The 15,828-nt window shown below is 39.0% G+C and overlaps 1 protein-coding gene across 2 annotated transcripts; it reads right to left on the minus strand.

The window, feature by feature from the left end:
* Positions 1-58: 58 nt before the first annotated feature.
* kcnk10b (potassium channel, subfamily K, member 10b) lies at positions 59-15,158 on the minus strand. 2 transcript variants are annotated; one of them, XM_063909249.1, is made up of 7 exons: positions 14,981-15,158; positions 10,045-10,460; positions 4,669-4,786; positions 3,186-3,346; positions 2,885-3,077; positions 2,415-2,557; positions 59-2,070 (listed from the first exon to the last, which is right to left on the minus strand). In XM_063909249.1, coding segments are annotated over exons 1-7 (1,674 nt in total). In that variant the 5' UTR covers positions 14,982-15,158; the 3' UTR covers positions 59-1,428. The 2 variants fall into 2 exon arrangements, with proteins under 2 accessions (XP_063765319.1, XP_063765318.1); XM_063909248.1 differs by lacking the exon at positions 14,981-15,158 and adding an exon at positions 14,400-14,679.
* Between the last annotated feature and the right edge of the window lie 670 nt (positions 15,159-15,828).

The following is a 15,828-nucleotide window of genomic DNA, read 5'->3' on the forward strand; positions in this document are numbered from 1 at the left end:
CTTTATTATTTGGAAAAAGGCACTCACTACATTTAATGTGATCTGTTCATAAAATAAACTGTACACAACAAACTTGTCACAGGTCATGGTCAAAGGAAAAGGTCAATGATATCAAATGAACAGGTTATGAGTATAACCAGTGTGTATTTTGTAGCAATAAATGCAATGCACGCTATAGTGGTACGTTAAATAATTCAGTAACATTTTCAGAAGGCGTTGAGTAGTGCCAGTGCCTATTTGTAAAATGTAAATATTAATTGGTGATGTGCCAAATATTTCAGTCAGTTAATGTAGGAACAACAAGAAAACACATTTCAGTGTGAAGACAATTGAAGCCACTGCTTGACTGTGTTCCAGAAAAAAATATATGGTAAAAGAAACATGACATGTTTAGTTCATATTTTACAGTTCTATGGAAAATTCAACTCGAGTGCTTGGCTGGTATAAAACGAAGTAAACACATATACAAACATGCTTGATGAGTAAAAAATCAACAGCATCACATTCATTAATTCAAAAGTAGTTGAAGTCGTCTGAAGACATGTGTGATAAAAGCAAATGTAATATACAAATAAACTGTTTTCAACATGGTTGACAATCTCATAGCCAATGGTGATTAAATGCGTCTATCAGGTGAGTTCCAGCCTGGTGTATTCTTGTTTACAAAATATTAAATTAAGCTGTAAATGTAATGTTAATAAAACATTATTACAGCTGTATTTCAAGCTTTCAAGTAAGTCAATTATCTGCAATGGTTGTGGTTTAATAACCATGCACAATGAAGGTGAATAGTTATTTTTTTAGTTATGAGCTCTTATGTAGATGTTTAAGCCTCAAGGCTGCATTTTCAAAGCCACATACCATGTAGGAATCATTGTACATGCCAGGAAGGTATATGCTTGTATTGTCTATTGATCGAGCAGAAACGCAACCTTCCACTCTCCAGACGTTGTATTCTTAAAGCAGCTGAGCTAAAAATAGCCAACACAGCATGAGACGACAAAGAGGCGATCGATAGCATTTTTGAAGATGGATGACATTTTACTTGCTCTCTGGATGTCCTGCCCACATATGTAAAGAATAATATTCTACATTAAGAGACAGCCATTGTCCAAGTGTCTCTTAAGAGTCGTCTGAAAGACAACAAAACTGGATTGATAGCTCCCGTAGATATCAAGGTTCTTATGTAGCCCATTCTACAGCAACATCCCAAGTGAGGTATTTTAACTAAAGCCTCTTCTGTCTCTTTACATTTTTGGCAACACATTTTTTCCCATGGCTATGGCACAATGACTGAATTTCCTGGGAGCAGTTGTTATGTAAGCATAGGAAACAGAAAGGCACATTTACTGACATCTCAAAGGTCCATGCACTCTCTGTCTGTTTCACTTTGTCTCTCTGTCTCTTAAGCACTCTATCATTCATCACCTAGTCGTTCTCTCCATCTTTTGCCTCGACTGTTGTGAACCCATTCAACTTGCTGCGCTCTGTTGCGTAATGTGACAGGTTTGTCAGACTGGTGTTTCCCTCTTTTTTCTCTCCGTTTTCCTCATCTGGGTCCACATCTTCTTCTTCTTCCGTCCTCTCAACACCCAGCATGGCATTATTTATTCCTAGGCTTGCCCGTTGCACATCCTCATTATTGTTCCTCCGCAGATCACGGTTCTTGTTGCGTCTGGCCAGCTTGGTAAGGGATCCAAAGCGCAGGTTGGAGAGATTCTCCTCTGAGGAAGATGCCGTCTGTGGTGTTTGCTCACTCGTGTGATGGTCGTACGCTTCACAGGCCCCCTTCAGCCTCAGGTTGTTGAGCTTGGTGTCAATGCTCTCCTGAGAAGAAGTCTTGAAGCGAGCAGCATCCAGACTGGCAAACAAGGCCCTCTTCTCTGGGGACAGCATGTCCAGAGAGAGAGCTCGCTGCTCCAGGCCAAGCTGACGGCGCTCCATGCTGCGGATGGTGGCTGCCCGCTGGAGCTTGTCGTGGATCTCAACACTCAGGCGCCGCCTTGTTTCACGAAACTCTGCTCGAACATTTGCCTTCCATTCAGCGGCATGAGCTTTAATCTCCACAACCTGTGACGATAGTGAAATAAGGAAAGGATCAGGAAACGATTAAGAAAGCAAGTGGTGTATAACATGTAGCAGCAACATATTGCATCATTGTATTGAACTATTTTTTTCTTTAAAGAATTCTAATTCAGCTTCTTCAAATTAGTGTGTTATGGGTACCTCAATGATGACAAAATTCTCTGCCAGCGATGGAACAGTTTTTTTTCCTTTCACTTTAAACATTACCAAAGAAATCTACATAATAGAAAATGGATAATTGAAGACTTGTACTTGGTCCCTAGAGAAGGCAGTAACAGAGTGGGAATTTTTTTTCTTTTATAGTTTCTCTACAATTTTATGAACCTCACCTCATTTTTGGTCTTTTTAGACAGAACTCGAAGCCAATCTCCAATCATGCTGAGGACGGCAGCAAAGTATGCTAAACCCACCAAGATCCAGAACCACACCAGAGGTTTGTACCACTTCATATAGTCGATTATACGGTCCCCACCTGGAGGGGAAGGAAAAAATATCAAAAATGTAAGTTATCATATTTCGACTTAACAATAATCTACATCCTGAGATACAGTACATCTAAAATGGCAACTTTCGTTGTTTTAACTTTTTGTCGTTAATAGAAAATAATTGCCAACTTTTTTGATAATCAAGTTTTCTACAAGTCGTCTTTGAAAAAAATAGTAAAAAATTCTGTTTTTAGTCTTCAAATGTTGAGATTTCCTGCCTTTTATCTGTTTGATATGGTATACAACAAATCGATTGATCTACAAAAATGTTGGCTGAAGAAAAGAAAACAATCTTTAGTTGTAGCATAATCTACCTGCCACATAGTCTCCTATTCCCACTGTGGTGAGTGTGATCACAACAAAGTAGATGGCCTCTAGTGTGGTCCAGCCCTCGATGTGTTTGAAGACGACAGCAGGGATGGTGACAAAAACAATGCAGCCAGCCAGAATGAACAGGATGGTGGACGTCACTCTGATCTTAGTTTGGCTTATCTGTTTGTGTTTTTGCTGAAAAAGACAGGAGATGCTATTAGAACAATATATGAAATTAAAGAGGGTAAAACTAAATGGAAATATGAATAAAACAACTGAAACTAGCTAAAACTTGCAACTCACCCTGAATATCTTCTCAACTCTCAAGATGCTTTTCACAAAGATAGTCCCCAGCTGGTCTCCAATCCCCGCCAACAAAAAGCCAAAGAGTGGGATGCCAAATATGGCATAAAGGATACAAAAGATTTTCCCGCCCTCCGTGCTTGGAGCTATGTTTCCATAACCTAACACAAACAAAGAAAAAATGATGAAGAGCGGAGAAAAAAAAATCAGTCAAGAAACATGGCCAAAAGACGTGGTGAGGAGGAAGTGGAGTGTTAGGAAGTGTTAGGTTGAAAAAGCAGCAGAACACAATCAAGACTTTTTTAAGCAACAATCAATTGAAGTCCATAAGTCATACTACACAGGGTTAAGCAGTAAATAAGCTCCTCAAGAAACAATATTCTCACCCTGAGAGATATTGCATTATTATTTTACAGAGATAAAAGGCCAGGGAGACACATATAGGACAGTTTTAACATGTATATTTCAAATGCAATTGTATTTAAACTAATTTGATTAGAACAAAACATTTTGTATTTGTAATGCATTTCATATAAAGCTGTAAGGTCTTTTTTTTTTTGCATTATTGTACATCTGCTATTTAAAAATATGATATCTCTATTTAAATTTAGCCATTACAATCCACTGTACAGCAGCATATATGCAAATCCCATAGTTAATTAAATCTCTGGACCATAACAAGTGGTTGGGGACTTTGTGTTTTTTTCCCTTTCATTTGAAATGAGGGAACATGCAGCTAATAGAGAAAGCAATAGAAACTTTAATGTATCATCCTTGATGTTGGAATTATGGCTCCTATATGGAACTATATATATTGTAAATATTCCAAGCTTCAAAGGCCTTTCACTTTCATTTAAAATGACTTATGATCAATAAGGTGTTCTTCTTATTTGAGCATGTCAAGAAAAGAAAAACACATACAGAGACATAAAGTCAATTGAAACTAAATAATCTGCATCAGCAGTGTGTGTTTTGAACTTCCCTGGTTGTTAAATCCCACAGGGCTTAGGCTTGCATCATTTAGCTCCACCTCATGAGGGTAAAGGGACTTGTAAAACTCACCTGAGGGAAGCAATAAGAGGGAGGGATTTACACGGTGTAACAGAAATGTGTATTGAGAAACACCTTTTACAAACTGAATGGACAAAGTCCTTTCAAAAGTATTATAATCCCTTTTCAAAGTTTAATTTATAAATGATGTTGTTGTTTGGCTCATCACTAACTCATGATTTAACTACATTTTTACAATAATTATAATGTCATGTCATTCTCAACACACAAGCAGTGTTAGGATTCTATAGAGCTACTTTTGAATTGCTGGGGTAAAAAGTGTATGGCCATTTTTCGGTGCCAATGGGGCAATTTTTTCGCATCTACACAACACTTAAGTCTAATTAATCAGTCAACACCTCTGTGATATTACCTTATGCAACTTAATTATAGCAGAATTGAAAGCGTTAGAGTGGATTATTTAAAACATTACCTATGGTTGTGATGACGGTCCCAGCGAAGAAGAAGGCACTGCCCATGTCCCAGTAACTGGAAGTGTCGGATGTGTTTCCAATAGGACTCACTCCTGCGTTCATGGCATCTATAGCACGCTGAAATGAGAGTATAATGGAATATAAATTAGATCTAGACAATCCTAAATGTATGTCATAAACTGATCATATGTACAGCTAATTCGATGAAGTTAAAATAAATTCAATCAGTTCAATATTGTGTTTTAGCCATTGGAATTATAATGGTATGATCATTGGTTTGTAGTACAAAACACTGCTGTGTAATAACATTGAATTAAAAAATAACATTGAATTGAACACACATAAAAATCAGTAAATGCAGAAAGATCTATCATGAGATCTGTTTCTCATTATTCAGTGTCTGCACTCTGCATTCTAACCCGCTGCATGTTTTTACACTTCACTTTACTGACTAAATCTACACTGACATTCACTTGCAGCAAACAGACCGTTATCTCTTTTTCTCCTCTATGTCAGCCTCCTCATTTACTCCCTGAGCTTTCCTTTACCTCCAGCCTGTCTAGAGAAACATTTAGCACCTACAATGCTCTGCACACCCTGCATCATTATTCTCAATGATCTCATTCTGAGCTCGATTATGTAGCAGTACAAGTAAAACAAAATATGTTGAACTATTTCTAAAGGTTCTGTTTATGGGCTTTTTATGTGAAAGGCAGTTTTTTTTCTTCTTATCTCTGTAGAAATTAATAGTTTGAATTTTGCTTCATGTAAACATCACTTTCTTCTGGCATGAAACTCATCGATGCCATTGGTAAAAAAAACAGCTTGAGTGCATTTACCAACATCCTGAATTCAGGGCAACCCCCCCAAACTATCCATTCAAGCTGTTAGTAAAATGCACGACCATCTGATAAAATATGTATCAACTCTTTTGACTTAGCCTACATTTCAAAGCAGACAGCGTAAGGGATCACTTCCACATGCTGCACCTGCCTACTCATAATCATGCATGTGATTACCTCAGCTCCAGCAGTGCAGCCCCCCTGATTAGACAGACTTTGGTATCTAACATTCTTTGAATAGAGTAATGCTATTTCATATGGCAGACATATTAGCTCTAGCATAAGATCTGATCTATAATTATATAATAAATCCCAAATAGCCTAATTCTTGAGTCAAAGGAGAGCTAATAATAGCCTCACAATATATCTGAATACTTGATGAGGGAGTCTATTTTTGTCTCCAGTTTTCACAGCCAAGTTCACGCTGCATTAGATATGTGGAAAATCCTCTTTTTCCACCGGCACATGAAACATTAGGAGGCTGAAGATAATTTGTGCTGTAGTGTGCTAATTTTTCAACAACTGTCCTCCTATTTGATTGAGATTTAGCACGCAGAATTCTTGTAGACACACAATCAACCGCAAATGTTTGTGACGTGCCCTTTGCTAATGTGTGTTTTTATATTCTACTCGTCAGGATCAATAAAGTGCAGGCTAAATCACTGCAAATCTTTATCCTCTCAGTGTGTCCTTCTGCCCCACAGCAGGTGACAGCAATGATCCAGCCAGCATGGTGCCTCACTCTGTGAGCCGGTGCCAAGCACTCTGCCCTGCAGCACTCTCTCTTTGACTGGTAACTATAACTTCTTCCGAACCAATTTAAAGCATTAAAGCTGCCTTAATGAATGCCAAACTGGAGGACTCTGGTCCGTCACAGATAAGGCTGATTTCTAATCATAAAACAGTTTGTGAGCGAAAAGAAACAAATCACAGCTATGATACCGAGATATATTTCTTTATATGTTTATGCACTTTGTGTAGACCTCAGAGGAGCTTATTTCTCATGAATCACTGTAGACCTTTAATAAAGCAGCCTAACTTTGACAATCATTCTCATAGATAATTATAAATCCATATATTACCCAAAAAATGTAATCATGTAAATCATGCTTTGAAAATGTTTTATGTTGTGATTTTTGGTGTCGTGACTTTGATTCACTGCAGGTAGCTCAGTTTTTTTTATATAGTATACTGTATTTGTAGATTTAGTGAGTCATCAATAAAAGAGTCTTGACTTGTAGCAACAACAGCAAGGCTCCACATTGCCCCAACGAGTGAGTCATCCCGACAGCGCCGGAAAAGCCAATTTGGTCTGCTGCCTTTGTGGGTGCACAGCAGGTAGGTGGACAGCACAGATGCTGAAGCAGACCTGAATGAGGAGGTCACCAGACATGCATTGACAAGCACACACGAACACACAGACACACTGAGCCAACATGGGTTGTGGAGCAAAGCATTACAAGTGTTTGGTCTTTGTTCCACTCACCCACACACTAGCTGTACATTTACACACATGTCTCTTAAAGTTTCACATTTTCGTTGAAATCCTCGGCCAAACATTCACTCAACTGTGAGTCATTACTGCTGTGTCACCACAGAGGATCTTTGTCTGAGTGACAGGCTCCACGCAGCACGGACAGACCGATAACAGAACCTGTGACCAGACAGACTCTATGGAGTACTTGTGAAGAAGCATGTCCTGAAGGCCTTTTTTTTAAGACAGCCAAGAAAAAAAAGTGTTATTCGTCAGTTCGAGTTTCACACATGGCATGATTTTCGTTATTTTACTTAGAATTGAAGAACTGTCATAGATGATTAACAGGGAAACTCTGATAAAATTCTCAATCTGGTACGGTATATATCAATCTGCAGTCAGCAAACAGTTAGCTTTACTATATATATTTCAGGATATGTCATTTGTTTAATCTGTAGACAAACAGAAATGTAAATATGACATGTTATAGTTTAACAGGGGGTTGCTTGGGTCCCTGCTTCTTACGAAACATAATCTGGCACATGAACCATAAATACTCATTTTTTACAATTGGTTTTTTGCTCGTATAAAACACTTAGGATATATGATACTTTTGAGTTTTGGCAGATTCAGTTTGCGCAGACCTAGTCAAGCTAGCTGTCTCCCCATCTTTCCATACGCTAAGTTAACTGGCTGCTGGTGTTAAATTTATATACCATATTATAAAGACAGCGGTATTGATCTACTTATTTAACTCTCTGCAGAAAAGCCAATATATCAAACTAAATCTAAACACATCATACTTGTACAGGAACAATAAAAATACTACGCTTTTTAATACAGTCAATCTGGCAGATGTGATATTGTAAATGAGTTCTTGAAATGTTTAATAGAGGCAAATAGCTGGTGAGACATGCCGTCATAGACTTTATGTCCTGTCTCTGAATCTGATCATTAGTCAACTGCTGCTGCCTCTGCTGCTGCTGCTTTCGAGCAGCAGGAGGTCTGTGACTGCTGGCCTGTGCAATAAATAATTGAATCCCTCCGGACCCGGGCACACCTAAAGGTTTTTATTTCCAAACTTCTCCTAAGGAAATACTGTCATTGATTTTTTTTTTACAAACTCAGGATAGCAATTTTGTGGTTTAAAGGTTGAGTGCTGCAAGAGAAGAGAAGAAAGGAGGCTTCTCGGAGAAAGAGTAACAGAACAGGCGTGGGTGTGGAGGAAGAGGGAGAGACAGATCGGCAGTCCAATGATTACTGGAGCAGTGTTGAAGAAGCTACCGTCAAATGGAGCCATAAAGGAAAGTGAGGCACACCAAATGTGGTTGGGGATATTTTTAGTTAAATATTATCAGTTATCAGTTATACAGGTAAAAGGGATTTGTCGTTTGGTCCTTGTGTCACAAACGTTTTCTCAGCAAAGAAAATTACCCACATAGATGCAGAATCCCTCCCTCTCTTTTTCCTGAGGACATTCTCTACATAGGAGTGTTTGACTGATCTGAGTCCCACTTTTTTATATCACAGCACACCCTCACAAATCAAAGTTTCCACTCAAGCTAGAAGCCAACATATCTCAAATTATTTTCCAATCCCTCTTCAAGTTGCACGTGTCAGATTGATGTATTGACCTTAAATCTCAACCTATAATATCAGAGGACAGCACAAGGCATCGCCATACACTGTGTTATAAAGCGGCTGACACCACAAAAGACATGCTTCGAAGGGAATGATTTTTCTTCACAATATGCTTGCTATCTGGTCCAGTTCACTCAGGTATTGGTTGATAATAAAAGCTTCTTGTTCTGTTAAAAAAATGTGGAACATTGCAGAAACAGTATGCCTTAGGTCGACCTTTGTTGAAGGGTGGTCACTCATGTTTTTAACAACAAGCTGTTTTATCAAGATACACATGTTAGAATGAATCATTCTTAAAGATGTCATAATCTGACGCAATTCAGGGTCCCTCTGCCCTAGACATATCTCTGGATCTTTTAAGTTTTTGCACATTTCTTGTTAAAATAGAAGAGATATCACACACTGTTTTGGTAAAAGACAGAGAAACTTGGCTTCAAACGTTTCTTACAGCAAAGACAACAATGCTCTTGTGGCCGTGAGCTAGTTTCCTTATTTAAAACGTGTGGGTGTAGTTAAAGCCTCACTCTGGAATATCATGCACAAATACATGTACTGTTGAGGGTATTCAGATACAACTTAGTTATACAATCTTGATCTCAAAACAACCCACAATGCTGTTGTAATAAAAAAATGTAGGTTGTTTACTACTGCTACTACTATTTGTTTAATCAAGTCGAGTCAAGGACACAACAAAATCAATATAGACCTGTAATTACACTTCACTGTTCTCCACTCCAGCAGCTGTAATCCACCCTAAAAGTGATACTGACTGACCTTTTTCTCTACGGTGAACAATTGCCCTTACTGTATATACTGTTATGTAACATACAACAGCATGTGCTCGTCGAATGTGTGTTTACCAACATATGTGAAGTGTCACAGAGAATTATGGGTATCTCTGTGGTGACCCTGAAGGTATTAATGTGTTTCCTGCTGAAGGATGAATCTGCCTCTAAGTCTTCTCGTGACATTTACCCATCAACCAGGGGGGCTAAGAGTATGGGCGTGTCTTCTGTCCCATTTGTCTATAAATAAGTATTGTCAGAGCAATGACAGCACTCTTGAAAAGGTTGTGATTTAGTTTAATATAAACCTTAAAACCAAAATCTTAATTTGAGTGACTTTAGACAAATTCAAAGTGCTGCTGCAAAAAGGTTAGTCCTCTGGTTGTCTTCCTCTTATCTACCAATCACATTGAATGGCGCTCAGTGTCAGATCATTTTCATTATATCTCTCTAATCTTTATATCCTCTTACAAACTAAGCTGTGGATGAAGAGATACTGTGATGAACAGATACAATAAATGCAATATACCATTAAAAGGCTGACTGAACAGCTGAAATAAAGTTAATATCTGTTAAATGTGCAGATTCTATTTAATCTATTACAAAGGCTCTTCTGGACTTTCAATCCCTCACCTTGATAAGTCCCTCAAGCTCTTGAGGAGTAACACAAGGGTGTCTCTCCAGGAACAAAGCCTTCTCCAGAGTGATGCTGGTTTTCTGGTTGCTCTCAAATGGCTGCTCCAGCGCCTTGAATGTCAGACCCCCGCAGATCAGGTAGAGAACAACCACGATGAACACGGCCAGCACCGTCTTCCACTTCATGACTGAGTGGAGTGCTGCGGCCATGCCATCGCAGCTGGCGTCCATGCTGGCCACCACGCTGGCAGAGCGGGAGGAGATGGACAGGCGTGGCAGTGGACAGTGACCATTGGCCTTAGGGTCACAGCTCATAGGATTCTGCATGGTGGCCACACTGGCCTGGACAAGACTTGACTTCGCCATGCCAGCCTGGGCCTTTTTGGGAGGGACCAAGTTGGTTTGGACCGCCACTAAGAAAAAATAGGAAAGAAGAGAAAATTGTTTAGTTTGTCTTTGTATTTTGGGATACCAAGACATAAACTGCAATCGTGTATCTTCTGAAAGTTATTCTCTGATGATTTTATGCAAATAAAATTAACAGACATTTCTTGGCTGAAGGCCTTGAATCTGTTTCAGACACACTGATCATTGAGAACGATTCCTCTGAGATGATGTTTTATATTAACTCACTAATTGTGTTAACATTCCCAATGTTTGTTCTTTGCCGGACTCTCTGATAACAAGTCTTTTGCAATAGTAAAAAGACTATATGGAATGAATTTAATTTCAGTATTTTTCTCTCACCTTTAAACTTTTATGTGGCACGTACAGTATGTCAAATGCATTAATATCAAAGGGAGCTGAGAATATATTTCTTCTGCTTCATACGTAGATTAAAGTGGCCCTAAAAAAGCATCTATCTGGTATTTTAAATTGTTCTCTGTCTACAAAGAAGGTATATAACTTTGGTTGATCCAAAAAATGTCCAGATGCGGTTTTACAGGCCCATTTACAACCCTATGATTTAGTCCTTAATGAAACAAGCTGAATGTCCTTATTTGGGGGCTCATTTAAATATTTATGACAAGCTCTGCTCTGATTGGCTGGTTTACATGGAGCAATCCATGGCTGCCTCAGAGCCCACAGAAGTAAGTGAAGTTTGTGAAACTGTGAGAGATGAACCATGGAGGCTATTGACATCCAACCTTACATGTTTGAGCCTTTGTCGGAGGAGGAAACCGATGAATTTGAAGAACAGCCAGTTGGTCGGAGGTTGGAGAGCAACGTTACGGAGTGGTTAGTGTTAGCGTTAGTGTTTCCAGCAGCTGGTGTATGCAAATGTTGGGGCTGGACTACCGTATGTTACGTCACACACAGGGATTGTTGTAATTCGCCCGTTTTACCGCTGTGATATGCATATTCACGATTTGCAGGTGAAGGAGGAAACAAAGGTTCACGGTATGTCAGTTCAATGTACCGAACTCTCATTATTCAACTCTGCCATGGTAAATACAGTTTTCCATTCTATGGCACCTTTAAGTAAAGCAACATAACTTTTCAATGTTTCAAGCCCAAATTGGGTATTCATTAGGTTGGTATCAACAGTGATTGCTTAACTCTGTTAGTAAGAAAGACCTCAAAATATTTTACTTTTTCTAAATGTAATGAAGTAAATCATTTTAAAGGGAGGTTTTGGGAAGTGGATATCACTGTGCACGTTTGGATTCAGCCCGTGCACAAAGAAACATGTGTATCTGTTTTGCACACTGAACAGGTCATTGGACATAAACACAGGCTCTTAGCCATTAAAACCTATAACCTACTTGTGAAGCATTAGAAAGTAATTCCCCTTCTATTACTCTGAGCTAATAAAGGGCTCTTTACAAAGCAAACACTTAAAGCTATCAGCATAAAGGACAGATTCAATACAGCTCCACAGCAGTCATCCCATACTCCACATACTGAGAATTTGCTTTGGGTTTTAAACATAAAAGCCATTATTTCTCTGAATTGCAGTCTCGTCTCGTCGCGACAACCTGAATCAAGCAGGCAGAAAAGGTAGTCATCAAAAATAAAATAGAGGCAACAACATGAATCTGCAATACAGAAAAATGCAAAACTACATTTGCAAATATCTAAAACATGATACTTGCAACCAAACCCTCACAATATTGCTAAGAGGCGGTGAAAACTGAGTTACCCTCGGCTAAGAAAGCAGGATTCAATTATGCTAATTCACAGTAAGAGAGGGGGGGGGGGGGGGGGGGGGGGGGTGAGTGCCACTTTCAGTAATAGGTTTCTGGGTGGGTTTTATAATAATACATGGGTGCTGGAACAGGTCAACGAAGTGGCAAGCAACACCTTGCAGGTGGCCAAATGTGGATTCATTTAATATGTATAACGTATTGAAAAAGCTATTCAGAGCATCAACCTTCACTCCTGACGCCCCCACCTTTCTTAGATCGGAGAGTGCAGCGAGCCTCGAGCCATGGGTGGAGCCTGTTGTCTTTAATGTTGCAACTCTTGTATGTAGGAATACAATATGGATTTCTTTGAGAGATATACTCCTTTACAGGTATGCGATCACTAATGGGATATTCTAAATACAATGTATCCTCTCACTCACACACCCCACCCTGATGAGTCAAGGGCATCCAGGAAGTGTCTCATTCTCCGCAGGAGCTATGAATCTTGTTAGTTAATGTCTGTATCATGAGTGGATCAATAACAGCAGAGTGATGTCAAGCTCAGGAAGGTGGAAAACTGCCACTTTCAATTTATACATGCGTATAAGGGTAGTGGCTGGCTTGTTTTAGAAAAATGAGATGGATTGGAAAATAAGGACTGAATGCTGAAGCAAAGGAAAGAAAAGAACACATAAATCTTGTATGCTGCATTTGGTATTGATGATAGATGTAGATGAACATTAACTGTCAAATGAATTGCAAATTGGGCCAAATCAATAACTAGTTCCACTGAGACAAGAAGGGCTTCTCATCTCATCTCATTTGAAATGTAATAAATCAGTTATTTGCAGCAGAGTGACGGCAGCTATAGGCAGTTCAAAAAGATGGATCTTTTTGAGTTTGGTTAAGTAATAGGAAAAAGTAAGAGTTATAAAGCATAAGTAAAAGGATATATTTCTGTCAAAGCTTAAAACCATGGCGCCAAAATCAAAAATGGGATAAAGATAATTCCCGATTTTTGAGGCTCGTTCGGATCTATAATCCTTTTACAAACAATGAGTTTTCTTCAGATTGATTTTTGCTAATTAAATAAGTCAGTCATTTTTATCTGATAGTATCTCTCTCTCTGCCCTTAGTCTTTTTCCAGCTGGTCTGGCCAAAGCAGCGGTAAAGTTCACTGGAGACTCAGGTCCATAAAACAATGGAATATATATAAGGATGCTAATGAGAACTCTAATGATAGAAATTAAATGTTGCATTTATAATGCAACACACTGTTTAGTGGGGCACAGTTGTGGTGGGGGAAACATTCAATTTGTCAACAATTTCAGCACACAGCTGTACATTAAAGCATTATTCACCCAGTGATAAACGAAATGCTAAACAGTAGAAACGGTTAACACGAGGGAGCGTTAAGGGTTGGCTCAGGTCGACACTAGGCTTAAATCTTCCCTAGGGTACAAGGCAGGTTCTAGGCGTTAAACTAGCCAGCTGAGACCAACATTTAGCATCAAGCCAGCCTGAATCACACATGAAAGCCAAGGACTTCCGGCAAAAAAACTGATTTCAACATAACACCCATACTGAGTACGTTTCAAGGAGTAGCCTAGTCCTTCTAACTCTATATCTCAATACAAAAGCAGAACAATTGATTGCGATATATTTCAAAGACCAAGCAAAATCCTTATGTTTTGGTAAGAATATGTTGAATAGAACAAAATAAGTCAACTCACATTAGAGGAGTCATGGCCAACTTCCTACGATATTAATTATGTTATAATTCCCCGTCACCAACCACCTCTGGTAGTTTGTGGGATAAATCACATAGCCAACTTTATTCTACAGTAGCACCTTTGCTTTTATTTTTTAAGCATTTCCGGTTTCACGCGGTTACTCCACACAGCTTGAATCGGCCGAAACTCCGCTCCCAACAGCGTCTCCATAAGCACAAAGATAATTAGGAAAAAACCCCAGCATCATTGTCGTTTGTTAAAGGTCCTTATAATATATAGAAACATAGACTACACAGAAGAGAAAACGAAGTGAAATCAGCAAAATAATAAACACAAAATAGTGCAAAAGTGTTCCAACCCTTGAATCTTGCAGCCCGGTGTAAATTGGTGTCTCCATGAGATGATTCTGAGACTAGGAGTAGCCTATCTCAAATGGCTAAATTGCATATATCAAAACTTATCGGAAAATAAGAAAGGATTAATCACCCACCTTGTTCTGGTTCCCAGTTAACTTGTTTCCTTGGGGTTTCTATTGGAAATTTCATCTCTGTTTTTGTTCTTAATCAACACGTACGAGACTTTCAATACGATTTTAAAAAATCATGAAAAATAGCCAAATCAAGAGGTAGTCCTCCAGTATCTTCGGGACATCATATGTTTCTGGATATTGGTGTAAATTGCACACAGGAATAAACGCATCGTAAAACCGCATTGTCTGCCTCTGCTGTCCCCCCTCCCTTTTTCTCCTCCTCGCTTGGACGCACGGTGTTCGTCTGACAAGAGAGGTCTTTGAGAGACCTTTCACTGAGCTGTCGCACCGGAGGACCAAACCACATCACGTCTCACACCCAAACACACAAAAAACAGTGTTCCGGTCCACAAACACAGCTACAGGGTGTCCAAAAAAGCAACTTTACGCCAGAACATAGAACAACGGGAAGGGATGCTCTCCTCCCTTTCATTCCCAAAGTGCTACAACAGCTTTGCTGTAATTACCTATAGTAAATATCCCTCTAGCCTTACATCGGTTACATTTTCAAACATTTTTGTAATACATTTATGAATACTTACTCTTTTGGTTATTCCCCAAAACGGGATTATCTTCTCGTCATTTGGCAACCGGGGACGAAGCACATGGCGCAGGGTGGCAAGTCAGCGCTGTACCGCAAATCAGCTGCAGACTTAAAGCATGACATCATTTACATGTATGGGAAAACGTTGTATTATTTATGAAGTCCTACAAAGTGACTTCCTCCATCCCCTCTGAGGCTGACCATTTATGGGAGCAATTTTGAATTCAAAATATGTAAAGTATAGATCAGAATAAGCCTATGGGCTTGTTACGCCTAAATGTAACGCACAACTATACACTTATGTTTTGATTATGTTGTCTAAAACGTATCAGCAGACGTGTAGAAAGATTTCAAGTAAATTGAAATGATAGTTTATGTTTGTAGCTTCTATTCTGTTTTAAGTTATGCTTTCGTTTTTAGGTTTTCCATATTGGATTTAAGCAAAGACATTCATGACACAGAACCATTTCAGGTGAGGTCACATGTGGGCTATAGCTACAGCGGAAAATTTAAGGAGTGAAATCAAATTTGAATGAGCCATTTCCCCAACCAACAGTTTCAAAAACAGGTGTAATTGATAACACTATTAGTGCATTATTTATTCCACCTTGGGTTTTCTTGCTATAAAACTGTTATACAATAAAGAAAAAAATATCAAGATTCACAGTAGGAGTATTTATTCACAATTGTTTGCTGGTAAATGACATGAGGGGTCAAAAGGTCTATAAAACAATACAAGGAACACAGCAGAGTTAACAATACACTGCTGACAGACTTTTCCCATGTCCAACATGCACTCAGTTGAATCAGAATTTATGTTTTGCACTCTGTGTTTTCCCCCTCCCA

The sequence above is a fragment of the Eleginops maclovinus genome, chromosome 19, assembly GCF_036324505.1.
Source record: "Eleginops maclovinus isolate JMC-PN-2008 ecotype Puerto Natales chromosome 19, JC_Emac_rtc_rv5, whole genome shotgun sequence".
NCBI classification, from domain to species: Eukaryota; Metazoa; Chordata; class Actinopteri; order Perciformes; family Eleginopidae; genus Eleginops; species Eleginops maclovinus.

What these genes read in the sequence shown, in the direction of transcription:
- kcnk10b (XM_063909248.1), bottom strand. Translation starts at nt 14,454, where the DNA reads ATGAAATTTCCAATAGAAACCCCAAGGAAACAAGTTAACTGGGAACCA. An exon ending in AGCTTGAGGGACTTATCAAG is followed by an intron (nt 4,787 to 10,044) that starts GTGAGGGATTGA and finishes CTCTCATTTCAG; the next exon opens with CGTGCTATAGATGCCATGAA. An exon ending in AATAGGAGACTATGTGGCAG is followed by an intron (nt 2,558 to 2,884) that starts GTAGATTATGCT and finishes CTTCCCCTCCAG; the next exon opens with GTGGGGACCGTATAATCGAC.